The sequence below is a fragment of the Hyla sarda genome, chromosome 1 (genome assembly GCF_029499605.1).
Source record: "Hyla sarda isolate aHylSar1 chromosome 1, aHylSar1.hap1, whole genome shotgun sequence".
NCBI classification, from domain to species: domain Eukaryota; kingdom Metazoa; phylum Chordata; class Amphibia; order Anura; family Hylidae; genus Hyla; species Hyla sarda.
In genome coordinates this window covers 327,088,493-327,108,329 of record NC_079189.1, presented here as the reverse complement: position 1 = coordinate 327,108,329, position 19,837 = coordinate 327,088,493, and the positions used below count along the sequence as shown (strand labels likewise).

Sequence of the window (19,837 nt, the reverse complement as noted above, 5' to 3'; positions counted from 1 at the left end):
TATTGTCATATTTTATTGGAGTAAAAGAGGTATTGAACAGATTTTGGAGTGGACCATACAAACACTATTTACAGAAAACTAGTAAATAAAATAAAATAATTTAGACCATGTGGTCGCACCGTTTGCAACCTATAGGTCCATTCTGCTTCTCTTTGGAGTAGGATGCGGTCCCATTTCCCCCCTTGTTGTAAAGGTTTCACCACCTCCACAATTTGTTCCTTTAGGACCAAGCATTTGCTTTGATGAAACTTTTAAAAAAAGGATGGCTACCAGGGTATTCTGTTCATGTATAATGTCCCCTATATGTTCCTTAAACCGTTTTTAAAAGGGCGAAAAGTCTTGCTTACATAGTTTTTTGGGCATTCAGATGTCAATAGATACACCACTCCTAGGGTACTACAGTTGGCAAAGTGTCTCATGTTATATTCCTCACCTGTGGATTCACTTCTAAAGGTCTTACTGGCTACCACATATGGGCAAACTGTGCAGTGACCACATGGATAGGAACCCACAATTTTCCTGGCTAGGGATGTTTCCGCCCTGGGAATAGGAGATAGCTCTGGGTAAGATGGTCTTTTAAATTATTATCTCTTCTATAAGTGATAAAAGGGGATTCAGGGATCAAATTTGTAATGGTTCCATCTGATCTTAACACCTCCTCTGATCTTATCACTTCTCCATGAGTATACTCAATGAGTAAGTTTCTCTATGAGTATACTCAATTAACCAAAAAATTATGTCTCTCAGACAAGAAACAGTATGATAGATAACTTTCTGATGTAAACTCCATACAGCTCTGCCTCTTTCACAGCTACTATTCATGTAGCTGTGAAAGAAAGCTGTATAAGGCTACCACCCTGCCCCTGAATGGCCGTTAGGCTCTTTTCTCTTTTTCTTTTTTTGTCCAGCCTTTAATGGCTGTTGTCGGGACATGACAGGCCGCAATGGGTCCCAATGGATCCCGTTTACTATAATAGTGTCCATCGGGCGCCCTTATTTTGTAGCGGGAGAAAAAGACGGTACATGCAGTAATTTTTCTCCCGCTATTCTCCCCAGCTCCCCCGATGGCCGTTTCCTAATGGCAGTGTGAAAGAAGCCTAAGCAGTATATAACCATACTTACATAGTATCTATGCTTCATGGGGTTTGCAGTTGGTTTTACATTTAACCCAGTAGCTAATAATAGCAACCATGTAATGCCCTGAGTTTCATAAGTAGGAAAAATAATCTATTATGGTTTTTTCCTTAAATGGGCCCTCTCATTAAAACAAATTTTTGCTATTACACTCCTTATGGTAAATTAAAAATCTTTCTAATGTACTTTGTTTAAAAAAATAAAAAAAAGTTTTCTATGTTTTATTTGTGTTTAAAAATACTGCCGCTAGATGTCTCCCTACTTGTCGAGAGCACATTTTCCCCCATCTTTGCACTTTGGACTCCTAGCAGAAGTCCACACTCAGGAAATGCAGTCTGGAGTGCTGAGAGGGGTGTGCAGCCTTAACCAGTCATAGCTCATCTCACACTAAATTGCTCTGGGCTGTGTGTAGCAGAGTGAGGGAGGAAGTTCTCCCCTGTATGGCTTCAGATGGGGAACACCCCTGCTGGGGAACACCCCTTCCCGGTCTGTGAATCTGACCGAGACTGAGCAGAAAATACAGAGCAATATCAAGGTAGAAAACTAAAAAAAAAATAAAGGCAGGGGGTTTATCATGATGGGGGCAGTGAACTGGGATGATTATAAAATGTAACAAGATCATGAGAGGTATTCTTTAAGTCTATATGTTACAAACAGTATAACACACTCAGGTAAACAAGCTTTGTGTATACACTGCATTGTCTGACCAAAAAGGAAGTTGCACAGTTCAAAAAGAAGTTAAAACAGCCCAGTTCATCTCAAATTTTTGCAACTGTTTAGAGGTACTGTTTTTTTTTTTCCTTCAAGATTACTAAAAAGGTTCCTTTAACCCCTTAAGGACAGACCAATTTTTTACCTCAATGACCAGGCTCTTTTTTTTGTATTTGACATGTATCTCTTTAAAGGGGTACTTCCGTGCTTAGACATCTTATCCGCTATCCAAAGGATGGGGGATAAGATGCCTGATCGCGGGAGTCCCGCCGCTGGGGACCCCCAGGATCTTGCACGTGGCACCCCATTTGTAATCAGTCCCCGGAGCGTGTTCGCTCCGGGTCTGATTACCGGAGACCACACGGCCGGCGGCGTGTGACGTCACACCTCCGCGCCCATGCAATGTCACGCTCCGCCCCTCAATGCAAGCCTACGGGAGGGGGCGTTATAGCTGTCACGCCCCCTCCCGTAGGCTTGCTTTGAGGGGCAGAGCATGACGTCACACGGGGGCGGAGGCGGGATGTCACACGCCGCCGGCCGTGTGGTCACCGGTAATCAGACCCGGAGTGAACACGCTCCGGGGACTGATTACAAATGGGGTGCCGCGTGCAAGATCCCGGGGGTCCCCAGCAGCGGGACTCCCGCGATCAGGCATCTTATCCCCTATCCTTTGGATAGGGGTTAAGATGTCTAAACACCGGAGTACCCCTTTAAATGGTAATAACTTTAGAATGCTTTTTCTAAGCAGAACGATTCTGAGATAGTTTTTTCTTGACATATTGTTCTTTTTATAAGTGGTGCATTTTTGTTGACACATGCAGCATTTTTTGTGTAAAACTTTTTTTATATTTTTTCCTAGTGTACACTGTGCGGTAAAAGTGATGTTATATTTATTCTGTGGGTCAGTACGATTAAGGCGATACCAATTTTATATAGCTTTCTATGTTCTTTTTCCTTTTCTGAGCAAATTCTTTTTCTGCCATTCATTTTCCGTAACAGCCGTAACTTTTTTATTTTTCATCTGACGTCATTGAAAAGGGGCTTATTTTTTGCGGGATGAGCTTTACTTTTTATTGGTATCACATTTGTGCTATGTGCCAGCATTTGATCTTTTTTATTCCGCTATTTGTACCAAAATTGGCGAATTTTGCTCTTTTTTTTATGTATTTTTTTTACGGCGTTCACTGTGAGGGATAATTTACATTATAGTTTTATAGTACACGTCATTACGGTTGTGGCAATACCTATTATGTATATCATTTGAGTTTTTGGTCTTTTTTGGTGATAATACAGGGCTTTTATTGGGAAAGGGGCATTTTTTTGTTTGTTTTTACAGTTCATAATTTTATTGAAGAACTTTTTTTTAAATTTTTTACACTTTTTACAGGTTATACTATGCTGCAATACATTTGTACTGCAGCACAGTATGACCCGATCAGCTGCACACTGTATAGCCTGTGCGATCCAGCCTCTGGCTGGGTCTCACAGGCTTGCGTAGCAGGCAGACAGAAGGTCATGATCTGACCTGCTGATGCCATAGCAACCAACGGCGACCGGTGACCATATCGCGGCGCCGCCGTTGGAGAAGCGCTCCCCCTGTCAACACCATAGATGCCATGATCAGGATTGATCACGGCATCTAGGGGGTTAATGCTGCCAGGACCGGCACGATCATGGCTCCAACAGCTGCGGCGGGACTCCGGCTGTGATTAACAGCTGGGTCCCGTCACCGATCAACTGTGCTGCCCGTGGCAGTGCAGGAAATCACTATGACATATGCATACGTCCAATTGTGCGAACGTGTCGGACGATTGGACGTATGCATGCATCCTATAGCGGAAGGGTTTAAAACAAAATGTAACAGGTTGTTGCCAAAGAATTTTGTTGAGCAGAAAAAAGGCAATGCAAAACCACTAGTATGTATAAAAATGGCTTAATCTCATCACCTTAATAATACATCTGTCACTGCATTCTAATGTTCTCTAACAAGATTTCCATGTTATTGATCTTCCTAATAAATTACTATTAATAGTGGAGCCAAATTTTTTTCCCTTGAATACTAATGTATGGTTTGAAAAATTAGTTAAAAAAAAGTTACAAAATACACAAATCCAATAAGATCCAAACTAATAGAACACAGCTAAGATCAGGATTTCAGGTAATTTAAAAATGACCATCATAAAATAGACATGAAGGAATCTCAATCTTTTTGGTGCTGAAGGCTCATTTCTAATATTCTGTTTTATCTACGCAATTGCTAGCAGTACGTTGTATCTAATTGAAAATTCATTATATCATGTTTATGTGATATATTAGATTTATGACTTACATTATCATGCATACTGGCAGGTATATGTACATTTCTATATACACTCCTATTCAAGATGAAAGAACATAAACAAACAAGGTGAGAGGACTACCAAACTGCATTAAACATTGGTCTTCTGTGGGATAGTCTTCTCAAAAAAAATATGGCTACTGTGCATAATGTATGACGAGCTGAAAATCTGGTCTGCATAAAGGGATGGTCTTCTCAAAGAAGTGGACTTTTAGAGACGTTTCACTGTATCATGCATTTAAACATTTAAACATATATAACAATGTACACACTTCCCATGCTCATCTAGTGAACATAGGACTACCCAGAGTGGATTTTTATTTATTACAGGCATTCTGTGGTGTCTCCATACAAAACTTCTATTAAATTCTCTTTTAGAAGCAATGCTTCAGGTTGAGCACTGCACACATTTGCATACATCATATACCGAATGGTACAGTACATGTGTGAAGTTATATACAGTGAAAACTATTAAACAAAAAAGCATTACCCCTTTAGAAACTGAATACAACTTCTTTCTTCACATCATAGAGCATACCACTATACAAAAACTATTTTATCCAATGAAACCACAGATACCATATTCACACAGGCAATCTGCAGCGTATAAGTGAATACTGCATTGTTGAGATGCAGAATGTATAACTGTGACATCCAATGACTCCCAGATGATGTTTTCAGTCAAGACAGTCACTGTCTCTTTTCTCTTCTCAATCCAAACCCAGACTGCAGTAAATATTTCTCATGGCCACTCCTGAACTCTTCAGTGCTTCTCAAATGTCTTTAGTTCTTTGCTTTACCATTATCCTCTCCACCCTTCAACATTACCGTACAACTGAGAATATAATGCCATACATATAGTGTCCCACATTGTAACAGTGCTCTCTTTGTGCCTCACGCAAATAATATACTCCTCTGTGCCCTACACTGTAATAGTGCCCCATTAAGTAATAGTGTCCCCCCCAATAAGCATGTGGCATACAGTAACAGTGCTCCACACAATGATAGTGCCGCCTTACAGTAATGATTACTCCTTAGTATCTCCCACATTGTAAGAAGGCCTCTTAGTACACTCTCACAGAAATTATGCCCTTGCAAAGTAATGTTGCCCCTCTTAGTGCCTTCACACAGTATTGATGCACACATAGGGCCTCATTTACTAAGAATTTCGGGTTTTTACTAGTGGGAAAAGTTGTTTCAGACATGCAGGATCCCTCTCTATTTACTATTGGGAAAAGTCGGGAACATTTTCTGACCAGCTTTTTCTAGGTCGATATTTCCAGCCATTTACCCACAGGATTTTCTGTGAATTCAATAGTAAATCGGTCGGGTTGTGAAACCACCCCCCTTTTTGAGATGATCACGCCCCTTTGCAACAGACCACGCCCCCTTTTCAGCTTTTCACAGTGCAATGTCGGGTTTGTTGGATTTTTCAGGCTCACACTGGCGCACACTGGCGCAGACATGTCTCAGACACTCTGCGCCAAAATAACCAGACAAAAACTGGTTGGTTTCAGCTTAGTAAATGAGGCCCATAGTATCTCCAGACAACAAACATGTTGCCCTTGGAGAAATTATGCCCTCTTTGGCATGTCACAGTAATGATGCCCTGTTCCCAGTAATAATGCTCCTTAAGTGCTTCTCACATATTGGTGCCCATTTAATTCCCCTAAACATTAATAAATTACCCTTAGAGCCTGTTGCATGATCAGCTGAACACTTCATGGAAAGGCTTCACAAGGGTACATGAGATTCTACGATGAACTTAATGTAATTTTTAACAAACTGAGTGGAGCTTTTCTTTAACCCCTTAAGGACTCAGCCCATTTGGGCTTTAAGGACTCGTTTGCATTTACGTTTGCATTTTTTCCTCCTCGCCTTCAATAAATAATAACTCTTTTATATTTTCATCCACAGACTAGTATGAGGACTTGTTTTTCGCACAACCAGTTGTCAGTTGTAATGCCATCATTCACTTTACCATAAAATGTATGGCGCAACCCAAAAAATTCTATTTGTGTGGGGAAATTAAAAAGAAAACTGCAATTTTGCAAATTTTGGACGGTTTCATTTTCACGCCGTACAATTTACGGTAAAAATGACATGTGTTCTTTCTTCTTTGGGTCAATACAATTAAAATTATACCCATGATACCCATGACGGTATCATTAACATTTTATTTTAATAGTTGGCGATACTAAATATGTATATAAAATATTTTTTTTTACACTTTTTGGGGGTGAAATAGGGAAAATGGGACAATTTATGTTTTTATTGGGGGAGGGTTTTTTTTCCACATTTTTCTTTACTTTTTTTACTTTTATTTTTACACTTTAATAGTCCCCACAGGGGACTATTTATAGCAATCATTCAATTGCTAATACTGTTCAGTGCTATGCATAGGACATAGCACTGATCAGTATTATCGGTCATCTTCTGCTCTGGTCTGCTCGATTGCAGACCAGAGCAGAAGACCCGGAGAAGGCAGCGGAGGCAGGTGAGGCGACCTCCGGTTGCCATACTTGATGATCTGATCATCCATTCAAAGTACCGCACTGCCGCAGATGCCGTGATCTGTATTGATCACGGCATCTGAGGGGTTAATGGTAGACATCCGTGCGATCGTGGATGTCCGCCATTACGGGCGGGTCCCTGGCTGCTATTAGCAGCCGGGACCTGCTCCACATGACGTGAGCATCGTTCAGATGCGCGCGGTTATGCATATGACGTAAATGTACGTCCTGGTGCGTTAAGTACCAGCTCACCAGGACGTACATTTACGTCCTGCTTCGTTAAGGGGTTAAAGGTCTCATTCCTGAGACCCGCTGTGATCGAGTAATAGCTGGGTGAAGTGCGCAGTAGCCGATTGTTTGATCCAACTGTTTTACTCCATAGACTAAGGCAGTAAAAGAATCGTTTGACAGTCAGAGAATGAAGCACGATCTGCCAAGCACTTTACTAGGCTATGATTCACGATTGCAAAGAGTCTAAGGACTAAGACCAGGTGCAATATAAGTTTTTGACATGTCTGTAACAACAAGTCAAAAGTTTAAATAAATGACAGTAACACTTTAAGTTATGCATTGAACTAATGTGAGCAAAATTATACCAGCTTCTTTCTATTAATTTCTCCTATGTTCCTCTGCAGTGTTTGAGACCATAGATCACCAACTCCTTTTCAGTCTCCGATTTGTTGGTATTAAAGTGTACCTATCCTTAGCAAAAACCTTTTACATAATGTAGATAATACTATTATATGTCTATTTGTAATATACATTGGTTATAAAATGTGTATATTTTTGGATGAAAAAAATTCTGTCCCTGCAGCTTTTTCCTGTAGACCAAATACAGGAAGTGTGGGTGGAACAAGCAGGGCTATGTTCATGTGCCCGGCTTGTCAATCATTCTGCTGTGTGAGCCGGGGTCGTGTCACAGAGCCTCAGTGTACAGAGCCCTGCTTTTCTTCACTGCCCAGAGCCCTCCCTGCTTGTCCTCACTGCACAGAGCCCTGCTTGTACTCAGTGTACAGAGCCCTGCTTGTCCTCAGTACACAGAGCCCTGCTTGTTCTCAGTGTATAGAGCCCCGATTGTCCTCAGTGCACAGATCCCTGCTTGTTCTCAGTTTACAGAATCCTGCTTGTCCTCAGTGTACAGAGCCCCGCTTGTCCTCAGTGTACAGAGCCCTGCTTGTCCTCAGTGTACAGAGCCCTGCTTGTCCTCAGTATACGGAGCCCTGTTTGGCCTCAGAGTACAGAGACCAGATTGTCCTCAGTGTACAGAACCCTGCTTGTTCTCAGTGTACAAAATCCTGCTTGTTCTCAATGTACAGAGCCCTGCTTGTCCTCACTGCCCAGAGCCCTGCTTTTCCTCACTGCACAGAGCCCTGCTTGTTCTCAGTGCACAGAGCACTGCTTGTCCTCAGTACACAGAGCCCTGCTTGTTCTCAGTGTACAGAGCCCTGCTTGTCCTCAGTACACAGAGCCCTGCTTGTTCTCAGTGTACAGAGCCCTGATTGTCCTCAGTGTACAGAGCCCTGCTTGTTCTCAGTGTACAGAATCCTGCTTGTTCTCAGTGTACAGAGCCCTGATAGTCCTCAGTGTAGAGAGCCCTTCTTGTCCTCAATGTAAAGAGCCCTGGTTGTTCTCAGTGTACAGAGCCCTTCTTGTCCTCAAGGTACAGAGCCCTGCTTGTCCTCAGTGTACAGAACCCTTCTTGTCCTCATTGTACAGAGCCCTGCTTGTCCTCAGTGCACATAGCCCTTCTTGTCCTCAGTGTACAGAGCCCTGCTTGTCCTCAGTGCACAGAGCCCTGCTTGTTCTCAGTGTACAGAGCCCTGCTTGTCCTCAGTGTACAGAGCCCTGCTTGTTCTCAGTGTACAGAATCCTGCTTGTTCTCAGTGAACAGAGCTCTGCTTGTTCTCAGTGTACAGAGCCCCGATAGTCCTCAGTGTACAGAGCCCTTCTTGTCCTCAATGTACAGAGCCCTGCTTGTTCTCAGTGTACAGAGCCCTTCTTGTCCTCAATGTACAGAGCCCTGCTTGTCCTCAGTGTACAGAGCCCTTCTTGTCCTCATTGTACAGAGCCCTGCTTGTCCTCAGTGCACATAGCCCTTCTGGTCCTCAGTGTACAGAGCCCTGCTTATCCTCAGTGCACAGAGCCCTGCTTGTCCTCACTGCACAGAGCCCTGCTTGTTCTCAGTGTACAGAGCTCTGCTTGTCCTCAGTGTACAGAGCCCTGCTTGTCCTCAGTACACAGAGCCCTGCTTGTTCTCAGTGTACAGAGCCCTGCTTGTCCTCAGTGTACAGAGCCCTGCTTGTTCTCAGTGTACAGAATCCTGCTTGTTCTCAGTGAACTGAGCTCTGCTTGTTCTCAGTGTACAGAGCCCTGATTGTCCTCAGTCTACAGAGCCCTTCTTGTCCTCAATGTACAGAGCCCTGCTTGTTCTCAGTGTAATGAGCCCTTCTTGTCCTCAGTGTACAGAGCCCTGCTTGTTCTCAGTGTAATGAGCCCTTCTTGTCCTCAGTGTACAGAGCCCTGATAGTCCTCAGTGTACAGAGCCCTTCTTGTCCTCATTGTACAGAGCCCTGCTTGTCCTCAGTGCACAGAGCCCTTTTTGTCCTCAGTGCACAGAGCCCTTCTTGTCCTGAGTGCACAGAGCCCTGCTTGTCCTCAGTGCACAGAGCCCTGTTTGTCCTCAGTATACAGAGCCCTCCTTGTCCTCAGTGTACAGAGCCCTGCTTGTCCTCAGTGCACAGAGCCCTGCTTGTCCTCAGTATACAGAGCCCTGCTTGTCCTCACTGTACAGAGCCCTGATTGTCCTCAGTGTACAGAATCCTGCTTGTTCTCAGTGAACAGAGCTCTGCTTGTTCTCAGTGTACAGAGCCCTGATTGTCCTCAGTCTACAGAGCCCTTCTTGTCCTCAATGTACAGAGCCCTGCTTGTTCTCAGTGTAATGAGCCCTTCTTGTCCTCAGTGTACAGAGCCCTGCTTGTCCTCAGTGTACAGAGCCCTTCTTGTCCTCATTGTACAGAGCCCTGCTTGTTCTCAGTGCAAAGAGCCCTTCTTGTCCTCAGTGCACAGAGCCCTGCTTGTCCTCAGTGCACAGAGCCCTGTTTGTCCTCAGTATACAGAGCCCTGCTTGTCCTCAGTGTACAGAGCCCTGCTTGTCCTCAGTGCACAGAGCCCTGCTTGTCCTCAGTATACAGAGCCCTGCTTGTCCTTAGTGTACAGAGCCCTGCTTGTCCTCAGTATACAGAGCCCTGCTTGTCCTCAGTGTACAGAGCCCTGCTTGTCCTCAGTGCACAAAGCCCTGCTTGTCCTCAGTGTATAGAGCCATGCTTGTCCTCAGTTTACAGAGCCCTGCTTGTCCTCAGTACACAGAGCCCTGCTTCTTCTAAGTGTATCGAGCCCTGATTGTCCTCAGTGCACAGATCCCTGCTTGTTCTCAGTGTACAGAATCCTGCTTGTCCTCAGTGTACAGAGCCCCGCTTGTCCTCAGTGTACAGAGCCCTGCTTGTCCTCAGTGTACAGAGCCCTGCTTGTCCTCAGTGCACAGAGCCCTGCTTATCCTCAGTATACAGAGCCCTTCTTGTCCTTAGTGTATAGAGCCCTGCTTGTCCTCAGTGTACAGAGCCCTGCATGTCATCAGTGTATAGAGCCATGTTTGTCCTCAGGGCACAAAGCCCTGCTTGTCCTCAGTGTATAGAGCCATGCTTGTCCTCAGTACACAGAGCCCTGCTTGTTCTCAGTACACAGAGCCCTGCTTGTTCTCAGTGTATAGAGCCCTGATTGTCCTCAGTTTACAGAGCCCTGCTTGTCCTCAGTGCACAGCTTGTTCTCAGTGTACAGAATCCTGCTTGTCCTCAGTGTACAGAGCCCTGCTTGTCCTCAGTGTACAGAGCCCTGCTTGTCCTCAGTGTACAGAGCCCTGATTGTCCTCAGTGTACAGAGCCCTGCTTGTTCTCAGTGTACAGAGCACTGATTGTCCTCTGTGCACTGAGCCCTGCTTGTCCTCAGTGCATAGAGCCTTGTGTGTCCTCAGTGTACACAGTCCTGCTTATCCTCAGTGTGCAGAGCCCTGCTGGTCCTGCCCACACTTTATGTATTTTGTCTCCTCACAAAGACACATAGACAATAGCTGCAGGGACAAAAATATAGAATTTTTTAACCAATGTATATTACAAAGATACATATCATGTTATTCTCTACATTATATGAAAAGGTTTTGCTAATGACACATAGACTTTAGGGACTCTGCTCTCTCCTGGTTTTCTTCCTACCTCTCTGTACACTCCTTCAGTATATAATTTTCCATCTCTACTTCTCCTCTTCTTCTTGCTGTTGGGGTTCCTCAGGGATCATTTCCAAATTTTGCTCTGCACAGCTTTCATTGAACAAACCATCAGTAGATTTTGTTTCCAGACCATCCCTACGTTGATAATAGTTAATAAATCCATTGATTTTACTTGGCTGCCTGATGGTTCCTTTCTGTGCCAGACAAACTCCTGACTCCCTGGTCATTCGGTTTTGATTTTTATCTCTACGTTGATGACACACAACTCTATACCTCTTCCTCAGACATCACCCCTGCACTCCTACAAAATACCAGTGACTATCTCTCTGCTGTCTCAAACATTGTGTCATCCCTATATCTGAAACTGAATCTTTTTAAAACAGAACTTCTTGTATTTCTCCTAAATCTGGCATGTCCATCTCAGTGTGTGGTACTACCATAACTCATGGGCAACAGGTTTCTGATCTTTCATTCTCTATATTGGGTCACTTTCAAAATCTTGTCATCTGTACCTAAAAAAAAAATCTACAGAATCCGTCATTTTTTCACTGTTGAAACAGCTAAAACTCTTGTTGTTGCATTAATTTATTATCACCTTGACTATTGTAACTCTTTACTAATAGGCCTTCCCTTCTCTAAACTCCCCCCCTCCAGTCCACCCTAAATGAGGCAGCCAGATTCATCCGGAGTGTCTCCCTACACTATGCTTTTCCAACATTCAAAGATTGGCTAGTGGCTGGACCATTGAATATACAAAGCACTTTCGGCCTTTTCAATACACGAGTAGAGAAAAGTACATTTCACTCACCCAGTAGTAAAGATAAAACGTCCTCTTTATTAGATCATCACTTAAAACTTTCCGAAGGAAGGGTAGAGAGATGAGGTCAGCGTGAGCTTACTGACCGGCCAAGGCGAGGCAGCGCTCCTTTCATGGTTCAGCCCGCTTTCTCAAGCCTCGAGGCTTGAGAAAGCAGGCTGAACCGCGAAAGGAGCGCTGCCTTGCCTCGGCCGGTCAGTCAGCTCACGCTGACCGCATCTCTCTACCCTTCCTTCGGAAAGTTTTAAGTGATGATCTAATAAAGAGGACATTTTAACTTTACTACTGGGTGAGTGCAATCTACTTTTCTCTACTCGTGTATTGCATATACTATTTCTGGACATTTGATTGGCACCCACTGAAGTGTACTCATTCATAACCTCTGCGCTGTTCCACTCCATACGCTGTGTCATTAACCCCTAGCATTCCAGCATTGGTGCCTGCCTTGCTTTTCTCAGCAATAAACTTTCTGCCTTTTGTCTTAACCCCATTCCTCATAGACTATAAGCCCTCATGTTTGAATCATCAGTGTGTATTATTGTAATGTCTAATTTTGTCCTTATTTGTATCCTCAAAATTCTAAAATGCTTAGTAATTTGTTGGTGCAATATAAATAAATATGCATTAATATTTTCTTGTTTATTATATCTTATAAGAATAGACTATATGGCCTAAAGCCTTGATCAGAATATGTCTATTATTTGTTTAAATAGTAGAAAATGGCCGCCATTTATCATTGTAGGTGTAAGTGAAGCATTTTTCTACACCCTTTTTTGTGTGCTAGTAATGTGTAGGAGCACCAAATTTATTAAATGGTCACAGAACATTTGATAAATTTTGTGCAGGTCACATTTTCTAAAATTTCTCTCTTCACATACACCAAAAAGCTAAGCTAAGTTTGGGCTGGTGTAGTTTTAAAGGCTTTTTAGTGGCTTTGCGCCTTTTTTCATAAAACCCTTTCATATCATGTGTATTGCCAAAATCAGTGAATTGCAACTCAAAATCAACAGAAATGTGTGAACCAAAAGGCGCAAATAAACCCTGCTTGCGCCTTTTTTGCGCCCTTTGGAGACAAAAAAACAGTCTAAAGACAATGATAAATGTCGGTCAATGTCTTTACTTACCATATCTTTTTATAGCAATAGAAAGAGGCTATTTGGTGAAGCAGAATTATGTTTTTCAGTGCTTATTATTTGCATTTATTATAGTTACTAAAGTAGTGACTGACATACTGACGTACTACTGGTACGTCGGAGAAAGCAATATGGCTGCTAGTTCTCTGCAGGCACACACAAATTTCCATCACCCTGGGTTAAGTGTTTTGACTACTAAAACACATGTTTGCAAAAAAAAATCTATATGTAACAGGAATGTGGCAAAAGAGCCAGCTGGCAGTAATGTAGCAATTTAGTGAATAGCGCCCTTTTCCATAGCTAAAAAGGGAGAGTTGGTTTTTGCTTTAATCACAGATGTTATAAGTAATCACAAGATTGATAACATGTGTTTCTTATAATGTTATTTTGTAGGTTTTGGCTCCAGCTTCTCGGCAGCAGAGGAAAGCGTAATGATTCCCATTTCTCCTCAAAATGTCAACAGCAAATACAAAGTCAGCAGTCAGGCAAGGATACAATTTGTTTCATTGTGCTACCTCTAATGGCCTAGTCATAAAGTCCGATAAAGGAAGTCTATTGAATGCATTAGCAAAGCTAAGCAACTAATGCATAATGTTAATGTAACGGTAACCTATTTACCTGAATCAATGCTTTAATATTAAAGTCAAAGCTTCCAGATTTAATTCCAGTGATAAGTAGTGCGGAGCTCAATAAAACAATAGTCTACTGCCTTACAGAGATTGCGTTCAGACACATTATACATGATGTACGCGCACTATATGTGACAAGAAGCAATAGCCTAGAAAGCTAAAGTATAATTTTGCAAGATTAAAATATAAAGAATGCTCTTACGCTAAACATAATACAGAAATATGTTTTGGATTCATGTTTTAAAAAACAATTTCTCTTCTATTACCAAAAAATTAACTATTGAATTAATATTTTGTTGAGGGCTCTGGCTTGTAAATACAAGGATACAAAAAAGATATTAAAATGAATATATAGAACATAGAATTTTAAATTAAAATGTTATTTATTATTCAAACTGTATCTGTGACCTTTGCAGTTAAAGGGACATTATCACTTTGATTACATACACTTACTAACAGCATGCTATAGAGTAGGAGAAACTGAGTTTAGATTCATATACAGCTCTGTGGGTAAATATATTATATTGGGTCCAGTGCATGGTCCTACTCGGTGATCAACAGCTATTTCTAAGTCTAAAAATGAATGCATAGGACACCCCCCCCCCCCCCAGACCCAGAATGAGCAAAAATTAAAATAAATGAATGCATAAATATTGCTCACTCTTTTCACACAAAAGGGTGTTATGCTGTAATAATTAAATTATGAATTATGGTCATAAAAATATTAATTATGAAAAATTTATGAAAATTGTCAAAAATATCAAAATTATGACCTAGTGAATTGTAGACAAGGCCAATCAATACAATTCACATCTGAGTCTGACTATTTCCTCAGATATCAACAAGTTCTTTTTATAATGGGATGCCATTAATCCTTAAGGATGCAGTTTTGCAATATAAAATAATACACAGGTATTATACAAGTTTGAAGATTTTTTGGTTATAAGGTTATAAACATAAATGAGTAATAAACACAATGATATATGCAAATGAATATCAATTAGATATATTAGTAAAGATTACAAGCTTGTTAATTAGAACAATACATGTGACTAGTAAGTAACTTGTTGCAATGAAACAAAAGCTACTAGGTTAGGAATATCATATAAAAAAAAAAAGGTTACATATCACTGTGTTCAGAGGAAACCTTATGATATCAAGATGGGCAATATCTAATCATAGACAGATTAATATGGAATGCTAAATACACTCCCCACTCCCTTCTAACCAACTACAAATCACATGACTCCTAGAATGAGCAAATCCATCTAAGGATATAAACATGGAAAAACTATAATATATTTCCGCCCCATTCTGGACTATTTTCTATAAATGTTCTTGGTAAGAAATTTAGAGTTTTATGATCTCGCTAGACTATATTTTAGGAGGAAGAACTTGAAACAAGTTTCCTGTGTGGGAAATATACTTATAACACTTAGTTTGGCGAGTAGGAATTCTATCAATATGTCTAAGCAATTATTTAATGCTTTGATAGATTGAGTCCTGATTCTTCTGCAGGTAGAATGAAGTCTCAAAATATCCTAAAACTGTAATCTCAATATGGAGATAATTAATTATTTTATTTTATAAATGTATCCGCCAATCTAAATTGTGTAATTCCATCCACATTATCCCAATTAGTCTTAATTAAATGGAATACCATTTTTGTGTCTCTTACCAAGTCTATGTAAGAACCTTGTTTCTGGTCCTAGGAAAATTGAACGATCCATCTCATCATCATGGATAGCCATTGGCTGGTACGGTGTGATCAGTCCGGCTTGCTGGGATGTCACATGGCTTTTCCACCTTGTTGGACCTCTTTCCTGTGTGTGGGAGAGAGTTATTTGACTTTCTTTTTCCCTAGGTGTCTTTGTGTTCTCACTTTTTAATTAGTTAGACACACCTCCCTAAATTGGAATTCCCCAATGAATGTAGGTTGGGTTTGTACATATGGTAATGACTATGACATCACTATAATACACAGAATGCATTGAGCATATCGCCCATAATGCCTTTCCTGTCGGTGTAATGTCAACTACCCATACGCTACCCATACGCTAGGGGGTGCTATAAGCAATTAGCATCATTACCATTAAGATGCAAAAGAGAAGTATCGTCCAGCACTCGGGATGCAGTAAAAGAAGTTTTGCTTTATTAAGGAATCTTCAGACAATGGTGATAACAGAGAAAAGTGTCTGACGCGTTTCGCACATACATGCTTAATCGTAGACTCTACGATTAAGTCAGTCCACGATTAAGCACGTATGTGCGAAACGCGTCAGACACTTTTCTCTTTTGTGACCATTGTCTGAAGATTCCTTAATAAAGCAAAATTTTGTTTACTGCATCCCGAGTGCTGGTCGATACTTCTCTTTTGCATATAAGTACCTGGCCGGAGGCGGGATCGGCACGACTGTGCACAGGTGGAGCAGATTTTCCGGGAGGTGGTGACCGGTGTTTAAATCCATACAAGCATTGCATTAAGGGTTAACTGTCAATAACTGGTCTTAAACCCACATTCCACACTTGAAGTATGGAGCACTATATTATAAGTTCAGGGACTATTTTTGACATATATATATATATATATATATATATATATATATATATATAGTAATTAAAACCTGGATTGTCATAGACATCTTGGAGCCTATCTAGACATCCAAATTTATTGGAGAGATAAGAATACCACGGAGGTCTCTTTCACATAGATGTGTGAATCTCTGAGTCTGGTCAAATGGGTAATTAATTGTTAGAATAACATTCACAAGACTGGCTAACTAGGTCTCTTATCTGTCTTATCTAAACAGCCATAAATATCTAAGGAGACAAGAAGTATTCTCTCAATCTGGCTCTTTTGTAGAGATGAAACTTCAGAATTGTGGCCTACTTAGATTATAAACAAAATGGCCGACATCATGCTATTATGCTATTAAACATAGTGATTCATTTTTGGGGCCTACAATAAGTACGACAAGGGTATATCTGTCAGCCCACCTTTTGGTCACCCAACTGTCCACTTAAATAAATACATACAAACACAGACACATTTGCCCTATCCATAATCTCCCTCCCTCTTTCTATGTCAGTCTATTATGTATATGTTAGTTTCACACTAATGCCCTGTGCTTCCTGTTCCAACATTGATTAAATAACAAAGGGAAATCACTCCTGCACTGAGAAACAGACAATTACATCGAAGACCGCATGCACCAAAATCTCTTTGGTTTATGCCCTTGTCTATCCTGCATGTTTGTAAAAAAATGATTGAAAAATAATTTACTATCCTTTTTTATGCAAAATGTGTATTATTATTATGATTACTTTTATTATTATTATTTATTCATATAGCGCCCTTGGTTCCAGGACACTTTACATTTGATAAAAGTTAAAATACAGAATACAAACCCAAGTACAGTGGACGTGACAGCTAGATTGCAGATAGATATAAAGAGAGAGAGCCCTGCTCGCGAGGGCTTACAATTTACAATTTCATCTATCTTTTTATCATTTAAGAAAAAGGCACGGCTAATATATTGATGGAAATATAGCAATTTAATAGAGTTCCCTATACCAAGTCACTGGAAAGAATTTAGAAAAAAAAATAGAAATGTACTGCATTTGGAAAGTCTTCAGCCCCTTTTACTTGTTGTGACCTTGTGCTAAGTTAAAAATATATGTATATATATTTTTTTCCATTATTCTGTACTAACGAGAATATAAAGATATCATTTTAGAAACTTTTCCAAATTTACTAAAAATGAAAAACTTAAATTTTGCATGGACATAAGTATGCAGAGCCTACACAATTACTGAATTACACAATTAATGAAATTTAGCTATTGGGTCTCCCATTTCTCTTGATCATCTCTGAGATGTTTCTACCCCTTGATTGGAGTCACATGTAGTAAATTTAGTTGATTGGACAGGATTTGTAAAGAAATAGCCCTTTCTACATAGGGTATCACAACGGAGAATGTCTAAACCAGACAATGACTAAATTGGATTTAAAGGGGAACTCTGGTGGAAACAAGTGGACAACAAATGTTTTCAAATCAACTGGTGTCAGAAAGTTAAACAGATTTGTAAATTACTTCTATTTCAAAATCTTAATCCTTCCAGTACTTATCAGCCGCTGTATACTACATAGAAAATTGTGCAGTTCTTTCCATTGTGACAACAGTGCTCTCTGCTGACACCTTTGTCTGTGGCAGGAACTGTCCAGCTTAGAAGCATAAACCCATAGAAAACCTTTCCTGCTCTGGACAGTTCCTGACACAGACAGAGGTGTCAACAGAGAGCACTGTGGCCAGACTGGAAAAAACGTAACACATTTATCTGTAGTATATCTGTAGCATACAGCAGCTGATATATATTGGAAGGATTAAGAGTTTTTAAATATAAGTCATTTACAAATCTGTTTATTTAAAAACATTTTTTCCATCAGAGTTCTCCTTTAAAACCAAGGCATGAAATGTAAATAAGGGCATAGATCTGTGGATCCGTACAAAAAATTCTGCTGCACTGAAAGCTCCCAAGAGAGCAGTGGCCTCCCTAATTTGTAAAATGGAAGATGTTTGGGACAACTAGACTCTTCCTAGAGCTGACTGCCGACCATACTAAGTAATCTGTGAGAAGGACATTGGTTAGAGAGGTAACCAATGGTCACTTCAATGGTTGAAGAAACTTCCAAGAGAAGCAGGGTGGTGGCAACTTTATGCTGTGGGGATGTTTTTCAGAGGATGGGGAAGGGAGGATGGTCAGGGTTAAAGGAAAGCTGTATGGGGCAAAGTACAGACATATTCTTAATAAAAACCTTGATCCAGAGTGCTCCGGACCTTACCCTAAGCGTATAGCCAAGACAACACAGAAGTGGCTTAAGCCCTGACTGTAACCCAGTGAAACATCTCTAGAGAGACCTGACTGATGGTCCCTATGCGTCCGTGGTCCCCATCCAACTTGGCAGAACTTGAGAGGCTCTGCAAAGTAGAATAGTAGAAAGTCCCCAATTCCATTTGTACAAACCTTGTGGCATCATACCCAAGAAAACTGAAGGCAATATTCCACAGTTTTACTAAATTTGTGTGATAGGATATGGTATAGTAGCTTTTTTTTTTTTATGTAAGCAAAATTATTGTCCTATGTCATTAAAATGAGGGCCTTAACCCTTTAACGACGCAGGACGTATATTTACGTCCTGCGCCGCCTCCCGCGATATGAAGCGACCCTGCAACGACCCCGCATCACATCGCATCGGTCCCGGCGCTCATCAACGGCCGGGACCCGCGGCTAATACCACACATCGCCGATTGCGGCGATGTGCGGTATTTACCCTTTAGAAGCGGCGGTCACAGCTGACCGCCGCTTCTAAAGCGAAAGTGAAAGTATCCCGGATAGTCAGTCGGGCTGTTCGGGACTGCCGCGGTGAAATCGCGGCGTCCCGAACAGCTTGCAGGACACCGGGAGGGCCCTTACCTGCCTCCTCGGTGTTCGATCAACGAATGACTGCTCCGTGCCTGAGATCCAGGCAGGAGCAGTCAAGGGCCGATAACACTGATCACAGGCGTGTTAATACATGCCTGTGATCAGGATGAGAGATCAGTGTGTGCAGTGTTATAGGTCCCTATGGGACCTATAACACTGCAAAAAAAAGTTAAAAAAAGTGTTAATTATAAACACTAATAAAAGTTTGAATCATCCCCCTTTTCCCATGAAAAAAATAAAACAGTGTAAATAAAAATAAAAATAAACATATGTGGCATCGCCGCGTGTGTAAATGTCCGAACTATAAAAATATATCATTAATGAAACCGCACGGTCAATGGCGTATGCGCAAAAAAATTCCAAGGTCCAAAAAAGCGTATTTTGGTCACTTTTTATACCATTAAAAAATGAATAAACAGTGATCAAATAATCCGATCAAAACAAAAATCATACAGATAAAAACTTCAGATCACGGCGCAAAAAATGAGCCATCATACCGCCCTGTACGTGGAAAAATAAAAAAGTTATAGGGGTCAGAATAGGACATTTTTAAACGTATACATTTTCCTGCATGTAGCTATGATTTTTTCCAGAAGTACGACAATATCCAACCTATATAAGTAGGGTATCATTTTAACTGTATGGACCTACAGAATAATGATAAGGTGTCATTTTTACCGAAATATGCACTGCATAGAAACGGAAGCCCCCAAAAGTTACAAAATGGCGTTTTTTCTTCGATTTTTTCGCACAATGATTTTTTTTCCGTTTCGTCGTAAATTTTTGGGTAAAATGACTG

The 19,837-nt window shown here is 41.0% G+C and overlaps 1 protein-coding gene across 6 annotated transcripts in view; it reads left to right on the top strand.

Moving 5' to 3' along the window:
* Positions 1-19,837, top strand: part of SVEP1 (sushi, von Willebrand factor type A, EGF and pentraxin domain containing 1) — a 401,736-nt gene that overhangs the window by 205,342 nt on the left and 176,557 nt on the right. For all 6 annotated transcript variants that reach the window (XM_056519354.1, XM_056519345.1, XM_056519336.1 and 3 more), the window contains one exon: positions 13,319-13,410. In XM_056519354.1, the coding sequence (XP_056375329.1) occupies positions 13,319-13,410 (92 nt within the window). The remainder of the gene's footprint in view (positions 1-13,318; positions 13,411-19,837) is intronic.